Genomic DNA, 22,697 nt, shown 5'->3' on the forward strand with positions numbered 1-22,697 from the left:
CTTCTCCTTAGCCTTAAATATCCTGTATGTGTCAGTGTCACAATCATTAATTTAAGCTTGCAGCTTTTGAGGTCCAGTCACTGTATGTGTTCATCCTGACAGCCAGCCTCTGTTTCTGTCACTGTCCAATGCTCTGCTGTTTGCTTCGTGTTCTTGTACATGTACTTGGTGAAACAAAGCCATAGCTGGACTAGGTGGTCATATTGTGCACCTGTCTCTTATGCTGTGTCTATGCATGACATGTAGGGACTGCAGAGAAGAGAGGTCCTTGAACCCTTCACAAGCAATTCTTGTTGGTTTTGTGTAAACCAGCACATAAAACTGGGTTGGTGAAGTTTCTCATCTGAATACTTTCAGAAAGACTATTGCATGCCAGAACTGCTTGTTCATGATCTCTTTCTGAGTGCTAGGCCAGTCAGAGAAGACTGCTGCAGAAACATTTTGTTTGCCTCAGTAGTGGAGTCGGTCATTCTAGCTTTGTTCATGATGTGGAGCTCTGAGGGTGTATGAGACAACTGGCAATGCTTGGTGAGAGGCAGCAAAAATCACCTCCTCATTGAAGTGCTCAGATGCTCCAGTTGTATGGGTTAAAAAAGGGATCTTTGCTGTATTTGTTTCTGCAGCAGAACAGACTTTTTAAAGCAGTAGCAGTTTTGCATGTTAGTGTATCCTTAGGAGAAGAACTGGAGTGTCTGGCCGTTGGGCTAAAATGACTGTGGGGCAATAGCTTAGAAATATTTTGCTTCTCCTTTTCTGGCAGAAGCAATTGCTTTTGTTCGTGTGATTTCTTATTCTAAGTTTGAAGTCTGCTCATAACTAGCAATGGAAAACTCTGGCCTTATCTTCATTGTTGCATTTAAAAGAAGAAACAGCCACCAGGTTTTCCCAGTGCAGTTAGAGTTAGAACTTCATAAAGCATTTAGTACAACATAATGCAGTAGTACAATTCATCAGGATCTCAGAAGAACATTTGTCCTTCTGGTTTGTAGTCTGCTCTATCCCAGCTGCTGTTATTTTTCTACTCCTGAATCTCATGTTGTTTTAAAATTCTGATTCACTTCTCTTTGGGGATGCCTTTGCTATTTCACAAATCCAATGTCTGAAAATAAGAGGAATGGGATTTAAGAGTAGTAGCTGGACACACATAATAGCTGTGGGGAGGGACTGTTCAAACTGCTGTCTAGCATTAAAGTCTTAGAGGAAAAAGTTGCTTCAGAACCCAGAAGAATCCCATCATATATTTTTGTTTGGGTTTCTTTTTTTTAATAGAAGTTGAGGTAAGTCATGTTCTCATCTTTCAATTCTAGATTTCCTTGCTTATGAGTTTTATAGACATTATAATAAATAAGTGGTGATTCAGGTTTTTCTTATTTCTTAGTTTTAGTAGGAAATTGCCACATTATCTGTGCATTTTGAATATGTAGTATCATCTGAGGAGATGTGTTTTTCAGTGTGTTTCTTTTTTATTCCTCTTTCGATTTCTTGGGAACCTTAGTGCACATTTGAGTAATAGGAGATGAATATGAGTTGATGTTTAAAGGAGAAAGCTTGCTAAATTTGCTGGAATTTTGTACAATAATTACTATTAAAAGAAAATTAATCTTTTTGTAAGCCAGGCATATTTGCAGATACTTAAATCTTAATGTGCTATATCAATGGGATTGCTGCATCCTTTATAATTTTTATAATCAGTTAAAGTCATAACACACATCTTAATACATTTCCAGTGCTGTATCTGCCGATTCTTACTTTTTCAATTTATGTTGATTTTATTACCTTATTTGTTGTACGATTAAACAACCCTGGTTTGGAGTATTTTTAGAAAAAAAATATTTAATTTATTCATCTATTACAATAAAAAAATCTGGCATTTATTTGAAACTTACCTATGTGGAACAATTTCAACTGCAGCATTTGGAAGAAGGGGATTAAAATATGCCTGGAGACCAGTTCAGCTGGCAAAAGATTCAAGGAAGTTACTTGCACTTTCTTCATTTGCCTCTCTAGTCAGAGCAATGATAAAGTAGCATGAAGAATTATTGAATTGGCTGTACTTAGTGCAGGGCTTTGAAGTGCTAATATGGATGCTTAAAAGTTTCTGGAACGTATCAAGACATGTAAATATTTCAATGCCTTTACAATAGTGTCTTAACTGTTATGTAGCTCAGATAGTTTGTGCTTCTTTTAATCTCTTTTCAGAGTGTAAAAGGGAGAGATATAAAATTTTCACCTCCCTTCTTAATGTGTTAAGAATTTCAAAGAAAAAAGCCCATTGCCAACTCAGATGAGTCTCTGCAAAATCAGTGCCTGGTGATAATTTGCTTTCTACTATGTGGAGATTCAGTTATGTTTAGGGAATGGAAAGAGTTTTTCTTGGTGTTCCAGTATCCTGACACAATTTTTGATGAAATGTAACCAAACCTGTAAAATGTAGTGTTCTTTTGTACCATGCTATCAAAATCCAAAGCGTTTGATAATTTTCTCATCAGTCACTGAGTGATAATTTATGGGACTATTTATGTATTTAATGTATGTACCTATTCAGCTGATGCAGCACATGATATTCTTTTGTCACATTGCTTGACTGAAGCTAATACTGTTCCAGTACTTTCATGCAGCAGTCTAAAAATTGTGATCCTAATGACTGCTGATGGAGGACTATAAGAACCCATTAGGTAATCAATTCCTCCATCTAGAGATAATCAGACTGAAGAACTTGTTTCATTTTTCCCCTTAGATTATGCTGCAATAATTGTTTTATCTCAGCTTCTGAAGAATAATAAAGGAGTCTTGTCAGGCTTTTTTCTTTATTTCCTGTTCTAGATGAAATGTGTTCTGACTAGCAGATTCTAAGACTTGGTTAAATGCATGTTAAGTTTCATCTTAGCAGTGCTGAAACCTGGTATAGTGCTGGATAAAATCTGATTAGGTAAGGATAACTGGAAGATCGGGGAGGTTTTTAAAACTCTCCCAAGACAAATAAAAGCATAATATTTATTTATAGAAATAATGTGATGTTTAACATTGTTTTAAAAGAAGAATGGAAGTCAAATACTTTATTATTTGTCCAGCTGTGGCAGTATGGTCTGCAGCAGAAAATCTGGAGTGGGGGCCCAAACTGGGTTCCTGTTTTCTGTGATGTGGATGCTGTTCAGATACCTTCAGCCTGCTGGCTCACAGGGTAGCCACAGTTAGTTGCTGTTGGTCAGGAGGCAGTGGGGCAGTCATTATTGTAGTACCAGTGTTCCAGGACTTAGAAAAGCAGTTTTCAGCTGCTTAAATGGCAAAAGGTTGTAAATGCTTAAACCTGCCCTGCTGAAATCACAATTGTGTTGTTTAAGAGGGAAGTTGCAGCTTGGATTTACAAAGGTAAGGATGTGGGGAAAAGGAAAAGTAATAAGAAAATTACTTTTTCTTCTTTTGAGAACATAGCAACCACAGTGTGTCACACTTGTGGTGATTTGAGAGTTCTGACAGACAAAACCTGCACTGCATGGATCTGCACAGTTCCCTGATCCTTTCATGGAAGACTCAAGCTCCAAAAGGAATGTGCAAGGAAAACAGTTCTATGTCACCTCTTCTGTTACTGATGAAATGGGAGTAAAGTGGCCTCTAAAGCACCAGGACTTGCTGGAAAATTAGTTTCTATGCATTAGAAATTTTTGTTGTAAACTAAAGTTGACTGGTTTTCCAGTAGATTAGAATGAAGCAAGCTACTATTTGGTGAGGCATTTCTAAAATACTTTTGAAGGCTGTATAATTACAATTTTATCATATATATTTAGTAATGAAAAGCTCAGCTTCTATACTCTTTCCTAAAACTACTTGGGACGGAAATGTGGGCCTATATATTGAAAAAACCTGGAGGTATTTTGTAAGATTTCTAACTAGTTTAGGACATCTGGGCTCTAGTAGTGTATAACATTTGCTTTTACAAAGTCTACACCTGGAAATATAATGATACCTTTCTGGGGAAAAAAAGAAAAAGAATGGTGTGGCTTTTTGGTGTCTTGTTTTTCCCTGTTCTCTTTTTTTATTATACTTCTCCCCCTCTCTCTTTCTGCACAGGGTGGGTATTCTGCTCCCTCCTTCTCTCCCTGGCAGGGCTCATTCCAGGGCATCCCTCGGAGTGTTCCACCGCACCGCAGACAGAGTGAGTCTGTCCCTCTCACTCATCTCCCTCACCGTGTTCCAGTAGCAGCTTCCCCTTTGCACGCACCGTTCATCTCGTAGTCTCCTCCTCTCTCAGGCAGATCTCCAGGCATACACCATAGTCTGTGCCTAACAAAGCGCTTCCTCCAGCCAGCCTACCAGCAGCTACCACTTATAGCTTCGTAACAGTCATTAAATGCCAATAGACCTCAGCAGTTCTTCAGGCAAACCCGAGTAGGCCCTTGTTTCCAGTCCTGTCTTAACATCAGTCGTGCTTGCTGCATTTCCCTGTTTTCCATGGCTGTGATGCACTCTCCTGTCCGTGTGTCTGTCCTTTTTGCTCACACGCGTCTTGTGCGCGCGTTCACGTCAACGCGTCGTGGTTGTACAGAAAAGTGTTGCTGGGAAAGTGTCCCTTGCATTGTCTCTCACAAAAAGTTTTAACTTTTCAGAATGGCTTCCCTCAAACTAATTATTTTCCCCCCATCTCTCAGTATTTGTTGTAAAAAGGCTTCTCTTACGTTGAAGTGGCTGTTGCACAACTTGCATGATTTATTAACGTTCCTTATGTGCTAGCTACAATGTGGGCTGATATAAGATGCATTTGTTCACTTGGCTTGGATCTGCAAAACAAAAGACAATTGCTGATTTTAAAACTGTGTGCTTACATAGACATAGAGAAATGGTAAGTCTTATTTTGTGCTTTGGTATTGCATTTTGAACAGATAAGTGTTTGAAGAAATATAACTACTTCATAATGCTAAAGTTATATTTTTTAAATGTACTGTAATTTGCAAATTACAGTGTTTGCCTAGCAAAGCTCAAGAGTGTATTTGGACAAAAAATAAAGGCAAAGTAAAATTATGGAAAGAAAGTAAGATTTCCAGGGCCAGTGCAGATCTGAAGAGTAAGCTGCTGCTCCTTGGAGAGCTAAGCTTACATTTATTTCACACTGCAATAATCTTTACTTATATCAATCACCAGGGAAAAAAATCTAATATTCTGTAAACTGTGCTTCAGATACTCTCTTGATGCTTCTGTGACAATATTCATGTAAACAACTCATCAGGAATGCACAACCTGTTTCATGGGCTTTTCTCTGTGCAATAAGGGATGTGCTTCATTCTTCTGTGGTGTTTGATGTGGGACTCTCTGTGTGTAATGAACATAGAACCCCAAAATCTGATGATTGTGCCTTCTGTTGCTGAGTGGAGGGGCCAGCAGTAGCACAGCCTGGGTGATTCACTATCCTATCAACAGAGACTGACTACAAGGAGCTCAGTTTTTGACCTGAAGATCATACAAATGTTATGGTTTTGGGAGTTGGAGGCTGACTGGAGAGTCAGAATGGGAGGATGGTGTCCCAGCTGCCCCGTGACCTTCTGGTGTCACATAATTCAGTGGCTGCTTAGCCCAAGAAGAAAACTTTGCTTGCTAACCTTGCTGGTTTTCTGAGCCTCTGCCTCATCCCTCACTAACAAGGGTAGTCTCTTATTTGGGATTCTGTAGTAAACTTTTATTACTAAAGCAGGTTGGATTTTTTAGTATGCATCTTATATATTGCATTCAATGAATTGCTAGTAAAGGAAGCAAAGTAAATGAAAATGGGCCCTTGACTGGTTAACCAAATAACTAATGTATTGTTTAGGAAAGTAAGTTTCCACTAGTGGAATGTTCTTAGCTTTTTTCTTAAAGCCCTAGGTTTACTCTATAGAGCAACACCAGGAATAAAAATAGACTATAAATTAGGAGGTTCCTTAGACATTTTAAATGAAATTCTTGAAAAATCAATGATTTATCACTGTGTGAACAGCTCTGTAAAGTAAAACATTACTGGAACAGTCACTAATTCTTTCCTTCTTTCCCACTTGGTTCACTGGTTTCAATGTTCAGGTTTTGAAGCTGATATGAAATGCCAAATATGGGGTTTTAAGGCAAATGGTGAGCTGAGCATCACCACTGAGTGTAGGACAGCCTAAAATACCAATGTCAGTGTTCTTTTGCACTAATGAGATGATGATGGAAACACAAAGTGTAGTCTGGTTGTGTTTTCAGTATAGACTTGGAAGTCAAGCACTTCTTTCTTAACTTCTGGATCCTGAACCTAAAATACATCTCTGCATGTGAATTTTGCAGGTTTCTTCACTGTGCTGTTCATAGCTGATGGATACATAGATCATTTACAGGCACTGTAGATTATGAGAGTGTAAATCTGTAAACTGTTCATATTACAGTGTGTAAACAACTGAAAATAATTTCCCTCCTGCTGTACAGGACAGGAAATATATCCCTGCTAGGTAATATTACACTAGTGTAGGTTTATGGCTCTCTCTAAGCACCAGTCACAATGTCAGCACACCTGCTGCTGAACTTGCCTTGGCATATCACTGCACTGCAACACACTTCAGCATTGGATGTATGTTTTTCACTTTTAACAACAATTAATTTTTAATACTTCCACATTTATTAATTTCATGTTTTTTCACCAGCCTTGGAAACAGTTCAGCAGCGTGCATTTCATAAACACTTTGATAACAGTACATTAATTCTTTCATTTTAGGAATAAAATCCAAATCATTTTGTTCCTGTAATTCCCACGTGTCTTGAACTAAACTCCAATGTAAGGGTCATTTATTTTTCTTTTGATCATGGGATATATTTTGATGACATCTCAAACTTTGTTCAATACAGTTAAACCCTTTCCATTTGTGTTCTGGAGCTTCAATGATACAGCTCTAGAAATAAAGATTTAGAGTACAAATTAGTAAGGAAGCAATCATGAATTTGTGTTGTAATATACAGGAATATTACACCACCTTCTCTAGGCCCCTCACCCCAAGTGCTTCTCCACACAGAAATGCTGATCAAAACCACTTTGTTATTCAAGCATTGCAGTTGTTGCATATCCACTTACTGTGCACGTCCTGGAAGAAGTATTTAGACTTTTTGCATGTAAGTATTACAGATAGAGATAATCTAAGCAATGCTAGCAAGTGACACACAGCTTGTTATCATCAGGAACAAAGCTGCTCTATGCCCAGTGATATAAATCCGATCCAGGCTGTGCTTTTTCATGTATTTTCTTTTAAACAAAGACGCGTTGCTGAAATGTTTCCAAAGCTTTATGGACCGCTACAGCTTTGTAGGGTGTACAGAGTTTTGTGTTAGCAGAAACAAGTTGCTCTCCAGAGCATTAGCTGGGAAGTTCTGTGACAAATTATTAAAAACATCCTGGAATCATTTTATTACTGCCTTTTTTATGTAATTATTTTTGCTCCAAGAGTGTTCAGCTATATGAAGAAGAGTTTTTTAGGAAAAATTCCTTTCCTCCCAACTGCAGTACTTGCAGAGTCAACTACAAGAGAAAGGACTCTTGTACCAAACTAAATTTATGTTTGCAAAAAACCCCTTGATTTTGTATATGGTCATACTTATCTGCTTGCTGCACATATATCCATATTTGTGGATGAAATAGCTGCCTTGATGTAGTTACGTATTACTTGAAGTAATTTTTCTTTGAAAACGCAAAATTTTCCAAGTTGGGATTTCTGTACAGACTATGCAGAAAGAATAATAATGCTTTGCCACATTACTAATTATTTTACTAGCCTCATGGCTGTGGTGAATGATGCTTAAAAAATACCGTTGTGTTGTGTCATTATTTGAAGTCATTTTCCATACTGCAGAATCCTATATTTTAATGCTGAAATATGGATATAAAACAGCTAGATCAAAGGGAAAGAAGAAAAAAAAGTTCAAAAAGAAGTTCAAAAAGAAGGTGTTAGCAAATACTACAGATTTAAGGTGTGAAATGGTGATGTTTTACAGAGGTGGAAAATGAGAGCTGTCTGGTGCAGCCTTTCAGCAGGACTTCGTCTGCACAGGCCATGGTTTGAAATGACAGCTTATCCTGTGCCAAGGCAGTGAGAGGAGGGATGGCAGAACTGATGAGGAAATGAAAGAATTATGTAGCAGAGTTTGTGATCCTTCCCTTCCACCCCTTTCCAAAAAGAACCCATGGTAGTTGTCTCTTCCAACTTGTGAGTGAGTTGCTAGAAAGATTGAGTTATGAAAAATGAGGGCAATATGATCCAAGGATGGAATGCTGCGCCTTTAATGACCTTGCTGTTCAGGGTTAGATATTGAACATACATATACATGGATGCAAAGTTTTTTCTTTTCTACAGTTTTAATAATACACACAATTTCTAGTTGCAGTATTTGGAGTATAAGAAATTAACTGCTAAAAACCTTGAAGTTGTAAGAGCAAAGATATTCCATGCAGGTCTTGCTGTAAATGTTTTTGTACTGCATTATTTAAATACTGTTGCTTCCTTTGTTTCTTGAAGGAGGATTAAAAACCAATGGGGGACACGGTAATTGCAATTGAAATGGTGAAAAGTTGCAGTTTGTCATGGCAATTGCTCATTGTTTTGTCTTGGTCCTCTGACATCATTGTCCTTGTCTTTTTCTTGTCTCTGCTTTCCATTATGCCATTGGCAAGGAGTTGAGAAGTTAGTCCATTACTTCTGTGATAAAGCGTGGTACAGTACAACTTCAGATTTATTCCCATCTCTCCCTCACGCATTTTCACTGTTGGGTTTTTTCTTTGCCCTGTGCATGATGCATGTCTGTGGGAGATGTGCATGCAGTTCTCAGATTTTCCATTGCATCGCTTCCCTCCTTCCTCAAGACACTGCAGGGAGAAAATGACTTTATTTCATTCTACAGAGGTATTTTAAAGGGAATTGAGATGGGGATCAAGATAACCAAAGCAAAACTGAAGGGAATTTTCAGCTAGTGAATGTATATCACGGTCATGACCACATTTTTAACTTCTTTAATAGTCCATTTAACTTCTTTAACAGTACAACATGATGTGTCAGTTTCCAGCACAAAGCTAATATGACCTCAGTAGTTTGATAACTGTACAATAGTGGTAATCGTTGCCGTGGATGTCATCTTTCTCTGGATGATGTAACAGCCAGTTGTACTGGAGGGAAATAGAAAAATCTCTTAGGCTAACGAAGTAGGGAATGAAAATCTTTATTTCTTGGGTAATTTTGGTTACATCAGTATTTGGAAGGCTTTGAAGCTCTTGCCAGTACAGAAAAATCAGTTTCTTTGTGCAGAAAGGAGCATTGTGCACAAAGCACTTTGTCAAATGTACTTCCAGTTTGAGGAGGAGTAAGTGTCTTCAGTTCCATTGTACTTGAAATGTTCGAGTCCAACTTTGCATTTTAGGAGCATCCCGACGGAGTGCAAGTGTTTGTCTACCTGCAAGTTTTCTTCATGGGACATAAGTAGAAGTCTGGGTAGCATAGCAGTCAATTCCAAATCATGGTGTGTCCCATCCCAGAAATACTACCAGAAATGCACTCAAAACAATGCAGATAAAACCCTATTTTAGGACTTGTGTGAAGTAAAATACTGTGCCTGGAAGGCAGAATGCTTCTTTATCTATTTCTCCTCCTTCGTGTGATGGAATTCACCAAGTACTTCAGTTCTTCAGCTGGCTTATTGTTTTTACCAATAACAGGGTCAGAATTTCAAAGACTTTCTTTGTAAAAGGAGAAGTTGTATTTAGTACCAAGATATGAGCTGTGGGTGACAATAATGTCAGTGTTGGATACCTTGTGAAATGTTACATGCATATTTTGCAAGTGGCATTTTGCTGCTTTTAGTGTCATTTTGAATGTTAATGCATGTAGAAATTCGATGATACTAAAATCTGTCATTGTGATAATTGGACAGATCTTGAGTAGAAATACACAATTATAAAGCAGTACAGTATTTAAAACAGCAGAGCAAAGATGATACCAGAGCTTTAGTGTCCTCATAATTCTGAGCACGTAGCCATTTTCTACCTTAGTATCACCAACTTTCTGGGTAATAAGCTGCTTAGACTTTTTAAGGTTATGAAGGATAATGAGGAAAACGTGTATTTGGCTATTTTTATATGTAAAATGCAAAATTGCCTGAAGAGAAGAGCTCAAATACTACCTAGCCTTTATCAGAAGAATTCAAAACAGCATTATTGAAACCTTGATAGCTTTTTTGTACTTCATATGTGTTTAACTCTACTTTCCATACAAATTTAGTTTCTTCTGTAATTTACCAATTTTTGAATTTTGCTGATTAGTATTGCCAGAATTATTTGATATTAAGTCAGAATTTTTATTGATGATATTTACCTGTGTTTTTGAAGAGTAGCATTTAAAAACCCTTTCTAGCTCCTAGAGGGAGAAAAATTTTCTGAATTTTCTGACAGTTATGTTTTCCACATTTGACACAATACTGTGGGCTATAAATGTTTTAATTTTTCTTTTTACTTCTAGTAGGATTAGAAAATAGGATTTATTTGTTGTAGTATTTGCATGGGAATTGGGTACATATTGCTTTGGTTTCTGCATTCATTAGCAGTTTTGGTTTTTCAGGTGAGATCTGAAATCAGTAAATCATTTTGGCTGACATCTGGCTGTCAGCTCCTAGACTGGAAGGATAATAACTTCTGTAATAAACACTGGAAAATGGAAAAAATATCTGGAGGGCTAATTTTATTTCAGCTGTAATTCTCTCAGTGTATGCAATTACCCCTTGTGTTTAGCATTTCCTTCCTGTAGGATTGTATGGTTATGAAGGATTTACAAAGTTAAGCTAGTTTTGGGCAACATAAGGAATAATGTTTTTGTACTCATTTTAAACCTTTTTAGAGACTTTTTTGCCTTTTTTAAAAATCTTTTCCCTCTTTCCAAAACAATCATGTTCTGACTGCTCAGGATATTTGCCTTACATGTCTGTCACTGATAGTGGATGTCACTGGTCCAGATTTTGCCTTTCCTTCTGAGATAACTGTTATATTCTAAAGGGAAAAACTGCCCATAAGTAAAAAATAGACTGAGAAACCTTGATTTTCCTCGCATTAACCTTTTTTTTTTTTTCTTGATGAAGAATTTTAAGGATTCAGTTTTCAGTAGTAATCCTGCCAGGGAAAAGATGAAAAGCCTAAAGAGTCCTGAGATGGGCTGTGGCCCTAAATGTGTAACAGTAATCTGGCATGCACAGCAATAATTGCATTCTTCCTACTGATTCAAAGAAGAGCTAAAAAGACCAGACAAATGATGGGTTTTCTCTTTAGAACTTTTGAATAATTCAGGAGAGTGACTAAAATGTCACTTTTAGTCAAATCTCCCAAACACAAACATTGCTTCTTTTTTATTTACTCTATTTAACTAGTAAACAGAATAAGCCTGTTTACTGTGTACCTGCAACCTGTCAACTGGTAAGAATCCAGGTAGTTGAGTGATGGCTAGTTGGCAGGAGTTCAGTTCCCCTCCTTTGTAAAGAAAAATAATCCAAACCTGCTAAAACTGTTGTTTAGGTTTTAATAGATTTTGGTTTTGCCACGAATTGCAAAATTTTTAGTAATGCTTCCAAGATCTGTATCCAAGTTGCAGGTCTAGGAAGTATTGTGAAAGTAGTACACCATTAATCTTTTAAGTCTCTTTACAGGGCACAGCAAAGAGAATAGAAATTACCCAGAGGAGGTACTGGCAATTCTCTTGTCTGATGCATGTCTGATTTGATTGTATCTTCTGATAAAATGTAAAATCTTCTACAATTCTCTTTATCCCATGGTGTGGTAGGGTGTGGTCTCTACTTTCACATGAACTCTGCTTCTTTATCAGCCCATTTAAAATCAGTTCAAGATAAAACAGTTACTTTAGCTTAGTCACTAGCCTGATTAGCACATATTTCCACCAGATTTTCTGGCCTCAGTAAGGCAAGGAAATGGCCTGTAAGTCCCTGTGGTCCATCCAACTCCTTTCCTGCCTGTGCAGTAAAGGGTTGGGGTAGTTGAGGTCAGTATGCAGTGAGCAGAACTTGAAGCTGGACAGAGCTGTTGTGTTGGGTTAAGCACTTGGTTAGAACTGGTCTGCACCGACGTTGATTCTTGCGCTGTCCTGCAGATTTAGGTGAACCATCAATCAACCATGCCTTCTTCATCTTTCCTTTTGAAGCCGGTCGGTTTCCTTTTTGTCTTTATGTTGTTATTTATTTCAGTGCTGGTATATTTTTTTCCACTTCGGTTCCGAGTTCCATTTGTGTGCGTCCCATGACTCATCCTGTTTTGCTGAAGTCAAAGTTTTGATTTAAAAACCCAGATATACAGCCCTTATCAAGCATCCAGTCAGCTCACGTTGGATTCTGAGTGTATGTGGTGTCTTCTATGCCTAATATATTCTTGTATTATTTTCTCTTTAACAGCCTCAAGTACTACAGCCTTCCAGCAGCCTTCCCAATTCCACAGACCTCGCCCAGGGAAAACTAATAAAAACTCCACATATCGAGGCCCACAGTGAATATCCTAAACCAGATCTGCATGACAATGGGAATCATCAGAATCGAAATGCTGCAAATATCTCTCTCCCAAATAGCCTGAATGACGTAAACTCTTCAAGAAGCGTACAGTTAAACACAAAAGATGAAAATACATCATATTTGGACAATTTGAAAAACAAAAACACTGAAGAACCTGGAGAGGTGGCTAGTAATAAGAAAGGTACATTACCACCTCGTTCCCACTATCAGACCTCTACACGAGCTGATGCTCCAGAGGTGCAGACTGGATTACCTGTGAAAGTTCAACCCTCATTCACAAACCAGGCTTCCCAGCCAAAGACTTCGAGAATCGTGAAGCCCCCAACTGCTTTAGTGCCTCCTACCATGGCCGTTCCCATGCGATCTGCAGATCACTCCGCTGCTTCCAAGGAATGTGAGCTTCTACCACTGAGGAGTTCGACTCAGCCACAGCCAACATCTGGGCAGGATAACCTGAAGGGTAAACAGAGTCAGAAAGTGTCTAAACTTCGCCCACCAACTACGTCCTTCATCAAATCCAAGCAAGTGAGCAGTCAGAAATCCACACCAGTACCTCCAGAGCCTCAGAACACTTCCCTAAAGTCCAACATCCCAAGGCCACCAGTCCAGAGGAAGGAGGGCGGGCAGACGCACTCCGCTGGTGCGCACTCCGGGGACAGCATGCCCTCCGCTCGGCACTCCCGCCTCCCGAAACCAAAGACACACTGAGGCCGTCCCACACCTCACCCGCTGCCGCGCCGTGTCCCACTTCCCCTCTTGTGACTGCCTTGGAGCCTGCTGTACCTGCAGCCTGCAAATCCTGTCACTGTTCCAAACTGCATCTTCTTTAGGGTTTGCATTCTCCATCCTGCCATGTTCTGAGGCTGATGTTACGAGCTGTGCAGTTTCTCTTGAGTGCTTTATTTTATCGTTGGTCTGTAATAAAGATAGTATTGCAATCTTTGTAGTTAAGCAAATACTGAAGTCTGTGATGACCACAAATGCCAGAATGCTGCACTATTTATTTCAGGATGGCAGAAATTATTTCTTACCTCTGTTTGAGTTATTAGACAATGAAATTGCTGTTCTGTTGAACTTCTTGGTTCTGAGTACTCGTTAGGTCAGAGTGGTAGAAAATTAGACTGACTAGCAGATGTTTTATTGGCCATAATTCTGACTCTGTATTCCAGAGGCCTATGCAAAAATCCTTGTATTTATCATTCTCTCAAGACTGACATATTTAATGTTATTTAATCTCATGGGTTGGATGGGTTGTGTTGTTTTGTTTTGCTGTAATCTGAAGTAGCTCTGTTCTTTATTTATCCTCTTTTCACTGTTCACAGACGTTAGGCAGATTTCACAGGGTGAAATGAATCTTCTCGCTTAAACATCCTCATTTGTTAAATGATTGTGGTGTGTTTCTATTGTGTTGAATAGACACATTACTGGGTAGATTCTTGAAATGCAGTGCTAAGGATGTTTGTCCAAACCTTCCAATGCAGGCTCTTAGGAATTGGTAAGTAGGGAGCCTCTGGGAATAAGGGGTCCAGAACACCTATGTTGAGGTTGCACAACATGCATTTTAATTAATATTTTAAACTTTTATTGTTCTGCTTGTATTTATTGATTTCTGCTTAATATTGAAAGGCTCTGAAGTACCTGACTTGAAATTTTGCACAGACTCTGCCATATGTGTAAGAATTTGAAACTATTTTACAGAATAAAACTTATATTTAAAATGCAACTATTTTTTAAAAAGAAAAAAAAACCCCGCTTATTTGCTTTGAGCAATCTTACTATGTCTAATCCAGAGCTGGTACTCTTAAGAGTTTTTCAAAAATGTGTTATTTTGGGTTTTTTGTCTTTTTTTTTTTTTTCTTTTTTTGGTAATTTCTGAATTAGTGCATAACTGGTAAGGAGCTTCTTGGGGAAACTAAGCAGAAAAAAAAATCTACATTTTTGTGCTCTCTAGGAGAAGTATTCTTTCTGAAAGTAGTCTTGGTGCACTCTGGGACCATGACACGAATGATGCAAGTTACATGTGCGCATATCCAACGAAGCTTTCCAGAAATTTGTTGTTATGTCCCATCTCCAATTCTTCCCATCTTTCCCATGACTCTCTTGGATGTTACTGGTTTTGGGTTTTTTTTCCCTGTTGTCAAGTTGGTTTTAAAATCAGCAGCAGAAGGCTGCTGCAACAATTTGGCCCAAAATCTGTTCCTGAAGAGCACATAATGTCAGTAAAATGCAACACAGTGTTAGTTTGTTCTAGGCTCTGGCTGTAGGACATTGACATATTACAGTATTTTCTTTGAGAGAATTAAAGTGAGTAGGTGTAGACATTTCATAAATGAATTCAATATTCAGCTTCTATAATATAAGCCCTTTAACTGGGGGTATCCTGGTGGATACCTCAGTTGGGTGAAGGAAAAAAGAGTCATCTCACCTGAGTTTTCAGTACATCATTGATATTCAAGAATTATTTTGGATTTCTTACACCGTAATTTTATTTAACTGAAGATAGAGCGGAAAAATGAAAAGTTTGGGGAGGGAAATGGGTAGGGGGAGATTCTTTTTCTGAACTACAGATCAGTCTGAAATAAGGGACCTGCAGGACCTTCTGTGAACTGAGGTGATGGCAATGTAAGCAAGACATAGCAAGACAAATACTGTTAATTGTTATAGTTGGTATAGGATCAGAAACCACAACTTGAGATTGCAGTAACAATTATGCTCTGGTAATAATTTATTTCCATGAAAAGCATTGAATTAGTGGTATTTAGTGTATGTATTTACTTTCAATAAGAAAATAAAACTCACTTTTTTTATTCCCCAAAACTAGCTCCTGGCAGCTAACTGTGTTTCTCAGGAGTTCAAAGACTGCTGAGGGAATGATCAGATTCCTGGTTCATTTTCTGGTCCATATAGATTTCTGTGGAAAGTGTGTTTTTTAAGTTTACTTTCCTTGAAGAGAAGCTGATTTTATTGTTAGTTGTATATTATTTTGTGTAAAAATACAGTTTTCACTTAATGTTATTGACAGAAATTCATCATCTTCTGCTTCATATTCTGGAGGTATCGCCAGCCTGATTTAGTGATGTTTCAATTTTTATGTTTACATTTAAAAATATAGATATCTATACCTTTATTCATATCTGCACCTTTACTGAAAATTAAGGAGATAATCAAAGCAAATTAAGCAAAAAATATTGAGATGATCAAGGTTTTCATTAAAAAGACAGTTCCTAATTTTTCTTTCCGGAAGAAAATCTTATATTTATATGGACATGTATATATGTATTAAAGGAACATAAGTAGATTATAGTGCTTTTTTATAGCATTTCCCCGTTTTGTTCTGACAGGTTAGTGAGACACTGAGCTGGAGCCAGCAGGATTTGATCATGGATGAGACAGATGCTAGCCTGGCTTGTGTTTGTGTTCAGCTGCTAACCTGGCATCCCTCTAGGACAACTGCATGGTTGGGCTCTTCAGACTTTACCAGGGAAGGCTCTGTTGCACGTATAGTAAGTCCAGAGTATGGCAAAGCCTGTCACGAGATGGGCAGCTGGGAGAGAAGTGGTGAAGTGAGGCTTGGAGCTTCACCTCAGTGAAAGATGGGGTTTGGGGAGTGATAGATGAGAGGCACTGAGAGCGCTTGTCAAATGGGATTAAGTGAGTATTTGCAGGTATCATATCTACCCTCTGGAAGGTGCAGATATATCATCAGTACTGGTGCAGATTATCCAAAATGTGTACATTTAAGTATTTGATATCTTCAGGGTTTTTTTTTTTTTTTAGGTTTATAAAACTGATTTATTGCCATTTTTTTGTTTTGATTTCTCATTCTTTTGTGCAATATTCACAAAAGTATTAAACTACTGTTCAGTATATGTGTACAGAGGCAATTACGCATTTTAACAAGTGAATAAACACAAAAGAAAAGAACAGAATTGCACTTTAAATGAGCTTTATTGCTTGGAGTTGTGCCTAAAATAATCTAGATGCCTCCTGCTGTGTGTGGCTTTTGTTTGAAACAAATTTCCCCGGTAATGTTGCTGTTTCCAAGGTATTTTCACATCACTTTCACAGGATCGATATGCACTCTAGCATGTTTAAAAGCATTCATATAGTGTACTGAGTTTTTGTTGTGCAATGACTTTAATTTAACCGTGGAATTCTAACACTGATGCTACAGCCAGATCATTATTACCCTCCCCTTCCCTGAAGCTAGCACTTCCTACTGCCAATCAAAGCCAGTGGCAAAATTTCCCTAGGACTAGCATAGCTCTTAAAGAATAATGGTCCCAGAATATGGTTGTGAGGAAACAAGTGCAATATTATCTCTCCAACTTTCTCGAAATAATTACAAAGGCCCTGAAAATCCAAAACGACACAATTTTGATACAGTTTAGAAAAAAAAACAAGGGGTTCCTCAACTTTCCATTTTACAGCAGTGAGAGTAGGCATAGCAACCAGACTGCATTTTAGGTCAGTACAGTTCATTTCAGCCTTGATCTACATGCTGATTTGTTGTAACGATGCCTGAAAACTGAATACCATTTGCGTGATTTCCTTTGTTTGCATGTCACAGCCATATGCACATTCTAAAGTGTCATACTGGGGTAGGTTGCATGTTGGGGGGGGAGGTATTTCTGGTTTTGCACAGCACATAATCCTCTTAATATGGACATTTTCTTGCCGTACAAATGGAAATCAGTTCTTGAATAGGGCTTCCGTAGCTGTTCCTTATCTCGTTACAGAGGCTTTTTCTGAGCAGAGTGGATTTCATGTGACCCTGGTGGTAGGGCTCAGTGTAGTCATCTTACAACTGTGCTTTCAAGGAAATTCAGTCACTGTTATGGCAAAGCTGCTCACTGCCTACTAATTGTAAAAGCACCACCATAAAACCAACATAATTCCTGTGTAGCAAAATCTTCAATTCAATACTAGCTGAAACAAGAGGTACCCTTACTGTCTGCTTTGTTGTTTTTGGTTTTTTAACCCAGGCCAGAGTAAATACTGTATACTGGAATTTGCTTGTAAAGTTGATTAAAAAACCTGTATGTAAAAATTCTTTCCTCAATGTTGCTCTAGTGAATAAAAATAAAAGTCATAATTCTAATAAGTATCTCTTTGTCTTGACTATTCATGTCTATGTTTTTTCAAGTCATTGTGCAAAATGCAGACGGGACTGTAAGCAGAAAATCTGGGAAGACAGGGAAATTAGGCTTAGAGTTATAATGGATATTTTTTCTTGGAATTGTCTTTTTCCAATAGAAATGGCAGGCTTTTAGCATGAGACTGTTATTAAAAGGAGAAAGAAAAGGAGGGGAAAAAAAGTCTTAGAAGAGCTAAACATTTTAATGTATTGATTGCAGATGAACATGGACTGGCATGGTTAATTCTTAAAGGTATGTTATGGCACCTATAGTGCAGTTAAGACAACTATTAAGTACTCTTCCTAAGTATTTAACGAGTTAAAATCTTTATCATAAGATACTCTGAGAGAGTTATTTCCTCACAGAAGTCCAAATGAATACAACGTGGGCAAATATGCAAGTCCTGATTGCGTGTCAGTATTTTGCCCGTGGTTTGAATGGTTTGCTGTTCTTGAGATGAAAGGAAATCTGCTCCATTAATTAATCTGACCTATTTCAGTGGATGGAAGTTCAAGTTTGAAATTATGATCAAAAAGGGAGGAAAATCCTGTAGTTTGAAGTAAGAATATTTAAAATATACTGCAGGCAGGCACTTGTAATCTTTAACCTGATGTTAGCTTCAAGATGACCTTTGAAAATTTGCATGGGTTTTGGGGGTGGAAAGAGCTGCACAGGGTTTCCAAGTTCAAACTAAGAAGGAAGGAAAGGAGTGAGAATGAATCCTCCTCTTGTAGTCCTCCTGGATAAGTGTGCTCTTTGTTACTTGTGGCCCAGACTGTGTTACTGTGATGTTTAATCCTTATCAGTGTGATCATCAGGTGTTAAACAGCTGATGCAATGACTATGGAAATAGTGTCCCTAAAAGCTGTGATTGACAGCTTCCCTGTCTTCCTCCTCCAGAGACAAAGGCTTCCTCAGTCTGCTGCTGTCCAAAGTGAGAACAGTGGTCTCCTGACTCTGGAGCAGAGCTGCTTTATTGCTGTTGGGCAGAATGTTACACGTGGGGAGAAGGTGAGAGAGGGTGAGATGTGTCAGACATTTCCCTTCCTTTGCAACCCAGAATGAACACCCCTGGCACCTTCCCTTTGACAGAAATGTCTGGGGGTTTTATAAGCACCACTGAATACAACTGAACCACAAGACAAATTAATATCAAACTATTTGTAACATCAACCAGATTTGTGCAGTTGCTGCTTGCCCTTACGGGTAATGGATATTAGCTGCTATTTCAACAATAATTGGCTTGTAGTAGAAGGCACTGAACATAAATACTCCAGCTCTACAAATTAGTTGCTCAGATATTTAGTGCTAATCAGTCAATCTAAAAGTTAAAAGGATAGGTTTCTGTTAGGATTTCTGATAGTTTTCTCTGAAGCCACAGGCAGTAAGAGCTCTTGGGTCTCATACATTATGTGGGGTGCACTGCAGGTTTGCTCCAAGTCCTCACTGAAAACACAGTGAGTTCTTAGTAAGATGCTGAAGGCAGAAGTAATTGACCAGCAAACCTATCTTAAGAAGGATTTTGAATTTGATTATTCCAAAGCAGAGCACAATCTGAAAACTTCTGAGCTGTTTAAAATGGCTCCCTCCATCACAGGCTCTGAGAATCTCTTCAGTTGCCTACAGTGTTTCATGACTCAGGTTGGCTTTTAAAGCCTGTTACAGTGCAAGCCCCTGAAATAGTCCAAGATGAGAGGTGTTTAAAACCACTTGTAGACGTGGGATATTCGAAGTTACTTCACTTTGGTTTGGTTTGGGTTTTTTCCTGAAAATTCCATAGAAAGGCAGCAATTTGGTAGAAGCATTTAGATTTCAGTGGAGCTTCACATTCTGACAACATGGGGTTCTCAGCACCTCTCCAGTCAAAACAATTATTTAGATTTTATTTTGAAGAGACCTGATAATATCATTATCTCGGGTGCTACAGAAAAGCAGCCTGTGCATTCCCTCATTTGCTCACGATATCAGAGCACCCTTTGTGTACACAGTGGTCAGTCTAGGGGTGGTAAATATACTAATCTAGCTATATCAGAAGCATATGTATATAAAAACTATGAGCCTTTAAGGAATTGGATCATTTGGTGTGATAGGTTTCAATGCTTAGTAATACAAAAATCCAGCTATTTCCACAATTCCATTTTAATTGCTACTCAGTTTGACAAACTGTACTAATTATCCCACGCTACCTTTAATCTCTCTGCCTTAGTGTCCTCATAAATAAAATCAGAATTGTACTGGTGTTAGCAAAGTCAATGCTTGCAAGATTCTATGCTGACAGCATGAAAAAAATTCCCTGAGGAAAAAAATCCACCCTTACTTTCTTGAACACTTTATTAATCTTCCTGAATTTACCTGCTTGGGAGTCTTTAATTTTTATTTTTTTTTAAGTAATTCCTTGCATACAAATTTTGTGGACCTTGTTGAGACTCTTTTATTAGATCCAGTGAATTTCCATCTTTTAAGAGTTCCATGGCAGTCATTTGAAGGAATTCATGAAGTGTAAATGAGAGGGAATGGTCTCTCTGTGTGAGTTACATGCAGCACAGCAAAGTTCTCTGAAGCTCTGTAAGGAAGTCCTCATGGAAATCTGTATCCCAAACAGCACTGGCAGCCTTAGGGAGTGGTAGGAACCTGTGGCCCCATCTTCCAGGAGGATCCCTAAGGTGCTCATCATGTTTATGCAAACAGTTGTGAGTTTGTGGGATGCTTCCTTTTTAATTCCACTCACCTTTGACCAAGTGATTCCGTGTCACTGAGACTGCTGCAGGCAGCTCTGAGCACAGCCCTGGTTTACAGTTCTCTGCTGTGTGGTTTCTGTGGGTTGTTGCTGTGTTTTCCTGTCCCCCAGTGGTGGCAGCAGCCGCCAGTCACAGGGGACAGCCCCTAGTGAGAGCTGCTGGATCAGGCAGGAGCAGGGAAGCAGTTATTGCCACAAGACACAGCAGAAGGGTGTCAGGCTGAGCTAATCTGCCAGCATCTGAGCTTATGTTTCTACAAAGTCTGATGTTCAAACCATATGCTTCTAAGCTGTTGCAGATCTGCTGTTCCCGTGCAGGAAGCCTAATGATGCACAAGCTCTCTGCCAATCGTGCTCCTGTGCTTTTCATCCCAGCATTCAATTCCCGACTTCAAAGGAATTAGTTAAGATCTGTGCATGAGCATTATATTAACAGCTGTTAAAAGCTCTGTGTGTGGCATTTCTAGCACATACAGGGCACTGCAAAAATACTGTATGTTTGGAGTTTGCATTTAGGCATGAAAAATATGTATTTCCTTTAAAATGTGCTTCTAATGACACCTTTTTGAGCTGCTTTGAGGGTGTTAATTTTCTCAAGGGATTATCTTGGTGAGTTATTCTGCCAAGTAATATTATCTGATTTCATAGAAATTTATTTGTTTTAAAGGGAAAAAAGGGTCATGGAGGGGTCTTATTTCACAGAGGGTCTGTCTTATTTCACAGAGCTGTATTACACTTCTTATGTTACTGACACAGAACACTGCATATTTTTTTTATATGCTTTCTTGTGTCCCATCCTGCAATGTGCTAGTACAGGAACAAGCAAGCAAATTTGAGGTGGGATGTTAGAAACACGCTGATGGCTACACGATGAATGCTATAGAAGGGCTTTTCAGCTGTTACTCTAAGTGGGAGCATGGGTCTCTGTGTTGTGCTAAGTGGCCTAAGCTCAGTATCAACTGCCCAGGCCTTAGCAAATATGTTTTAGGCAGTGTCTGAAGGGTTAACCCCAAAATCTGATAGTATACGTTTTTTTTGTAAAGCATTTGGAGCTCGACTAACAGAAGACGACAAGAATTAGGATTATTACTTTAATTGTAAATTCATAGGAGGCAGGTGGATAACAGTGAGCAAGATGAAATGCTTTGCGTGGGGAAAAACCCCGTGGAGAAATCCTCCGGTGCATTCATTCCCTTTCCCTTTGGGTGAGCCCAAGCCAGCGGATGTTTGCAGCAGTCGGTTCTTGCCAGGCTGCTGGGACAGCAGAGGGCAGTGCAATGCAAGCAGCCAGCCCTGCCGGCTCCTGTCCCCTGTGTCACACGCCTTCCCAGCCACAGCTGCGGCTCCGGCCCTGTGAGCAGCCTCAGCCTCTCCTCCTTGCTCTGATGGGCCAGCCCCAAAGTAAGCACTGCTGATTTATTGTTTGGCGCTCAGTGCGGAGAAGCAATCCACTGTTAGGCAGTGGAGGGGTAAAGCAGACGTTGGAAACCTCCCTGAAGAATCTGTGTAATTTGAACGGGAATAAATTGGTTGTTTTCCCTGCTTGGTCTCTGTGGCAGGCTTGTCTTGTTCCAGCCTGCTATATTGATCATTCAGCTCACTGACTGCTCAGGTGGGAAGTCCACAAGAGGGATGGGAGATAAAGACTAAATGTTCAAATGTGTTGGCAACTCCAAGCCCCTGTAGAAATCTTTGACTGCTCTTTCAATGCACAAACCCTGAAGAGCAAATCCTGCTGGGAAGAAATTATCATTTCACTACACCAACACAATTTGTTGTGCTGATGGTCACTGTTAGAAAATTACTCAAGGAGAACCTCTGTGTATTTACTTTGCTGTTTAATTGTCTATAAACTTTCCTGTACATAAAACAGATGAAGTAAATAGAAATCAGTCTCACTGTTGGGTCCTGTTTTCATTGTGGTTTAAATGAACCTGATTTCTTGAGCTTACTTCTATTACATCGTTAAAAAGAAATAATTACTTGCTCATATGGTTCCTTGAATTTTGTATCCAGTAGGTAAAACTTCCTTCTCAGACCTTGGAAGTGATCACTTGTGCTTGGGGTCAAAACTTTATTCAAATTTTATTCATATGAAAGATGAAGCCTGTTGTGATCAGATTTCATTTAAAGATTTCTTTAAGTAGAGCAAGTATGAACTAAGGTTAGAAGAACTTACCAATTACTGATCTGAATTGAGAAAGATATAAGCAAGCAATTTTTCAGGGAATTTAATTAGTGATGTATTAGACCTGGGTCTTTTCATTGGGAGCCTCTTTTGTTTGATC

General features: G+C 38.8%; 1 protein-coding gene across 8 annotated transcripts in view; it reads left to right on the plus strand.

The window, feature by feature from the left end:
• Positions 1–17,641, plus strand: part of CCSER2 (coiled-coil serine rich protein 2) — a 61,304-nt gene extending 43,663 nt beyond the window's left edge. For 3 of the 8 annotated variants that reach the window (XM_030950785.1, XM_030950787.1, XM_030950786.1), the window contains one exon: positions 12,421–17,641. In XM_030950785.1, the coding sequence (XP_030806645.1) occupies positions 12,421–13,242 (822 nt within the window). In that variant the 3' untranslated portion in view covers positions 13,243–17,641. Of the gene's footprint in view, positions 1–4,068; positions 4,154–8,656; positions 12,371–12,420 lie in introns of those variants that run through there. The other 5 variants (XM_030950789.1, XM_030950791.1, XM_030950790.1 and 2 more) reach the window with 3 other exon arrangements.
• The last annotated feature ends 5,056 nt before the right edge of the window (positions 17,642–22,697 follow it).

The sequence above is a fragment of the Camarhynchus parvulus genome, chromosome 6 (assembly GCF_901933205.1).
Source record: "Camarhynchus parvulus chromosome 6, STF_HiC, whole genome shotgun sequence".
Lineage (NCBI taxonomy): Eukaryota > Metazoa > Chordata > Aves > Passeriformes > Thraupidae > Camarhynchus > Camarhynchus parvulus.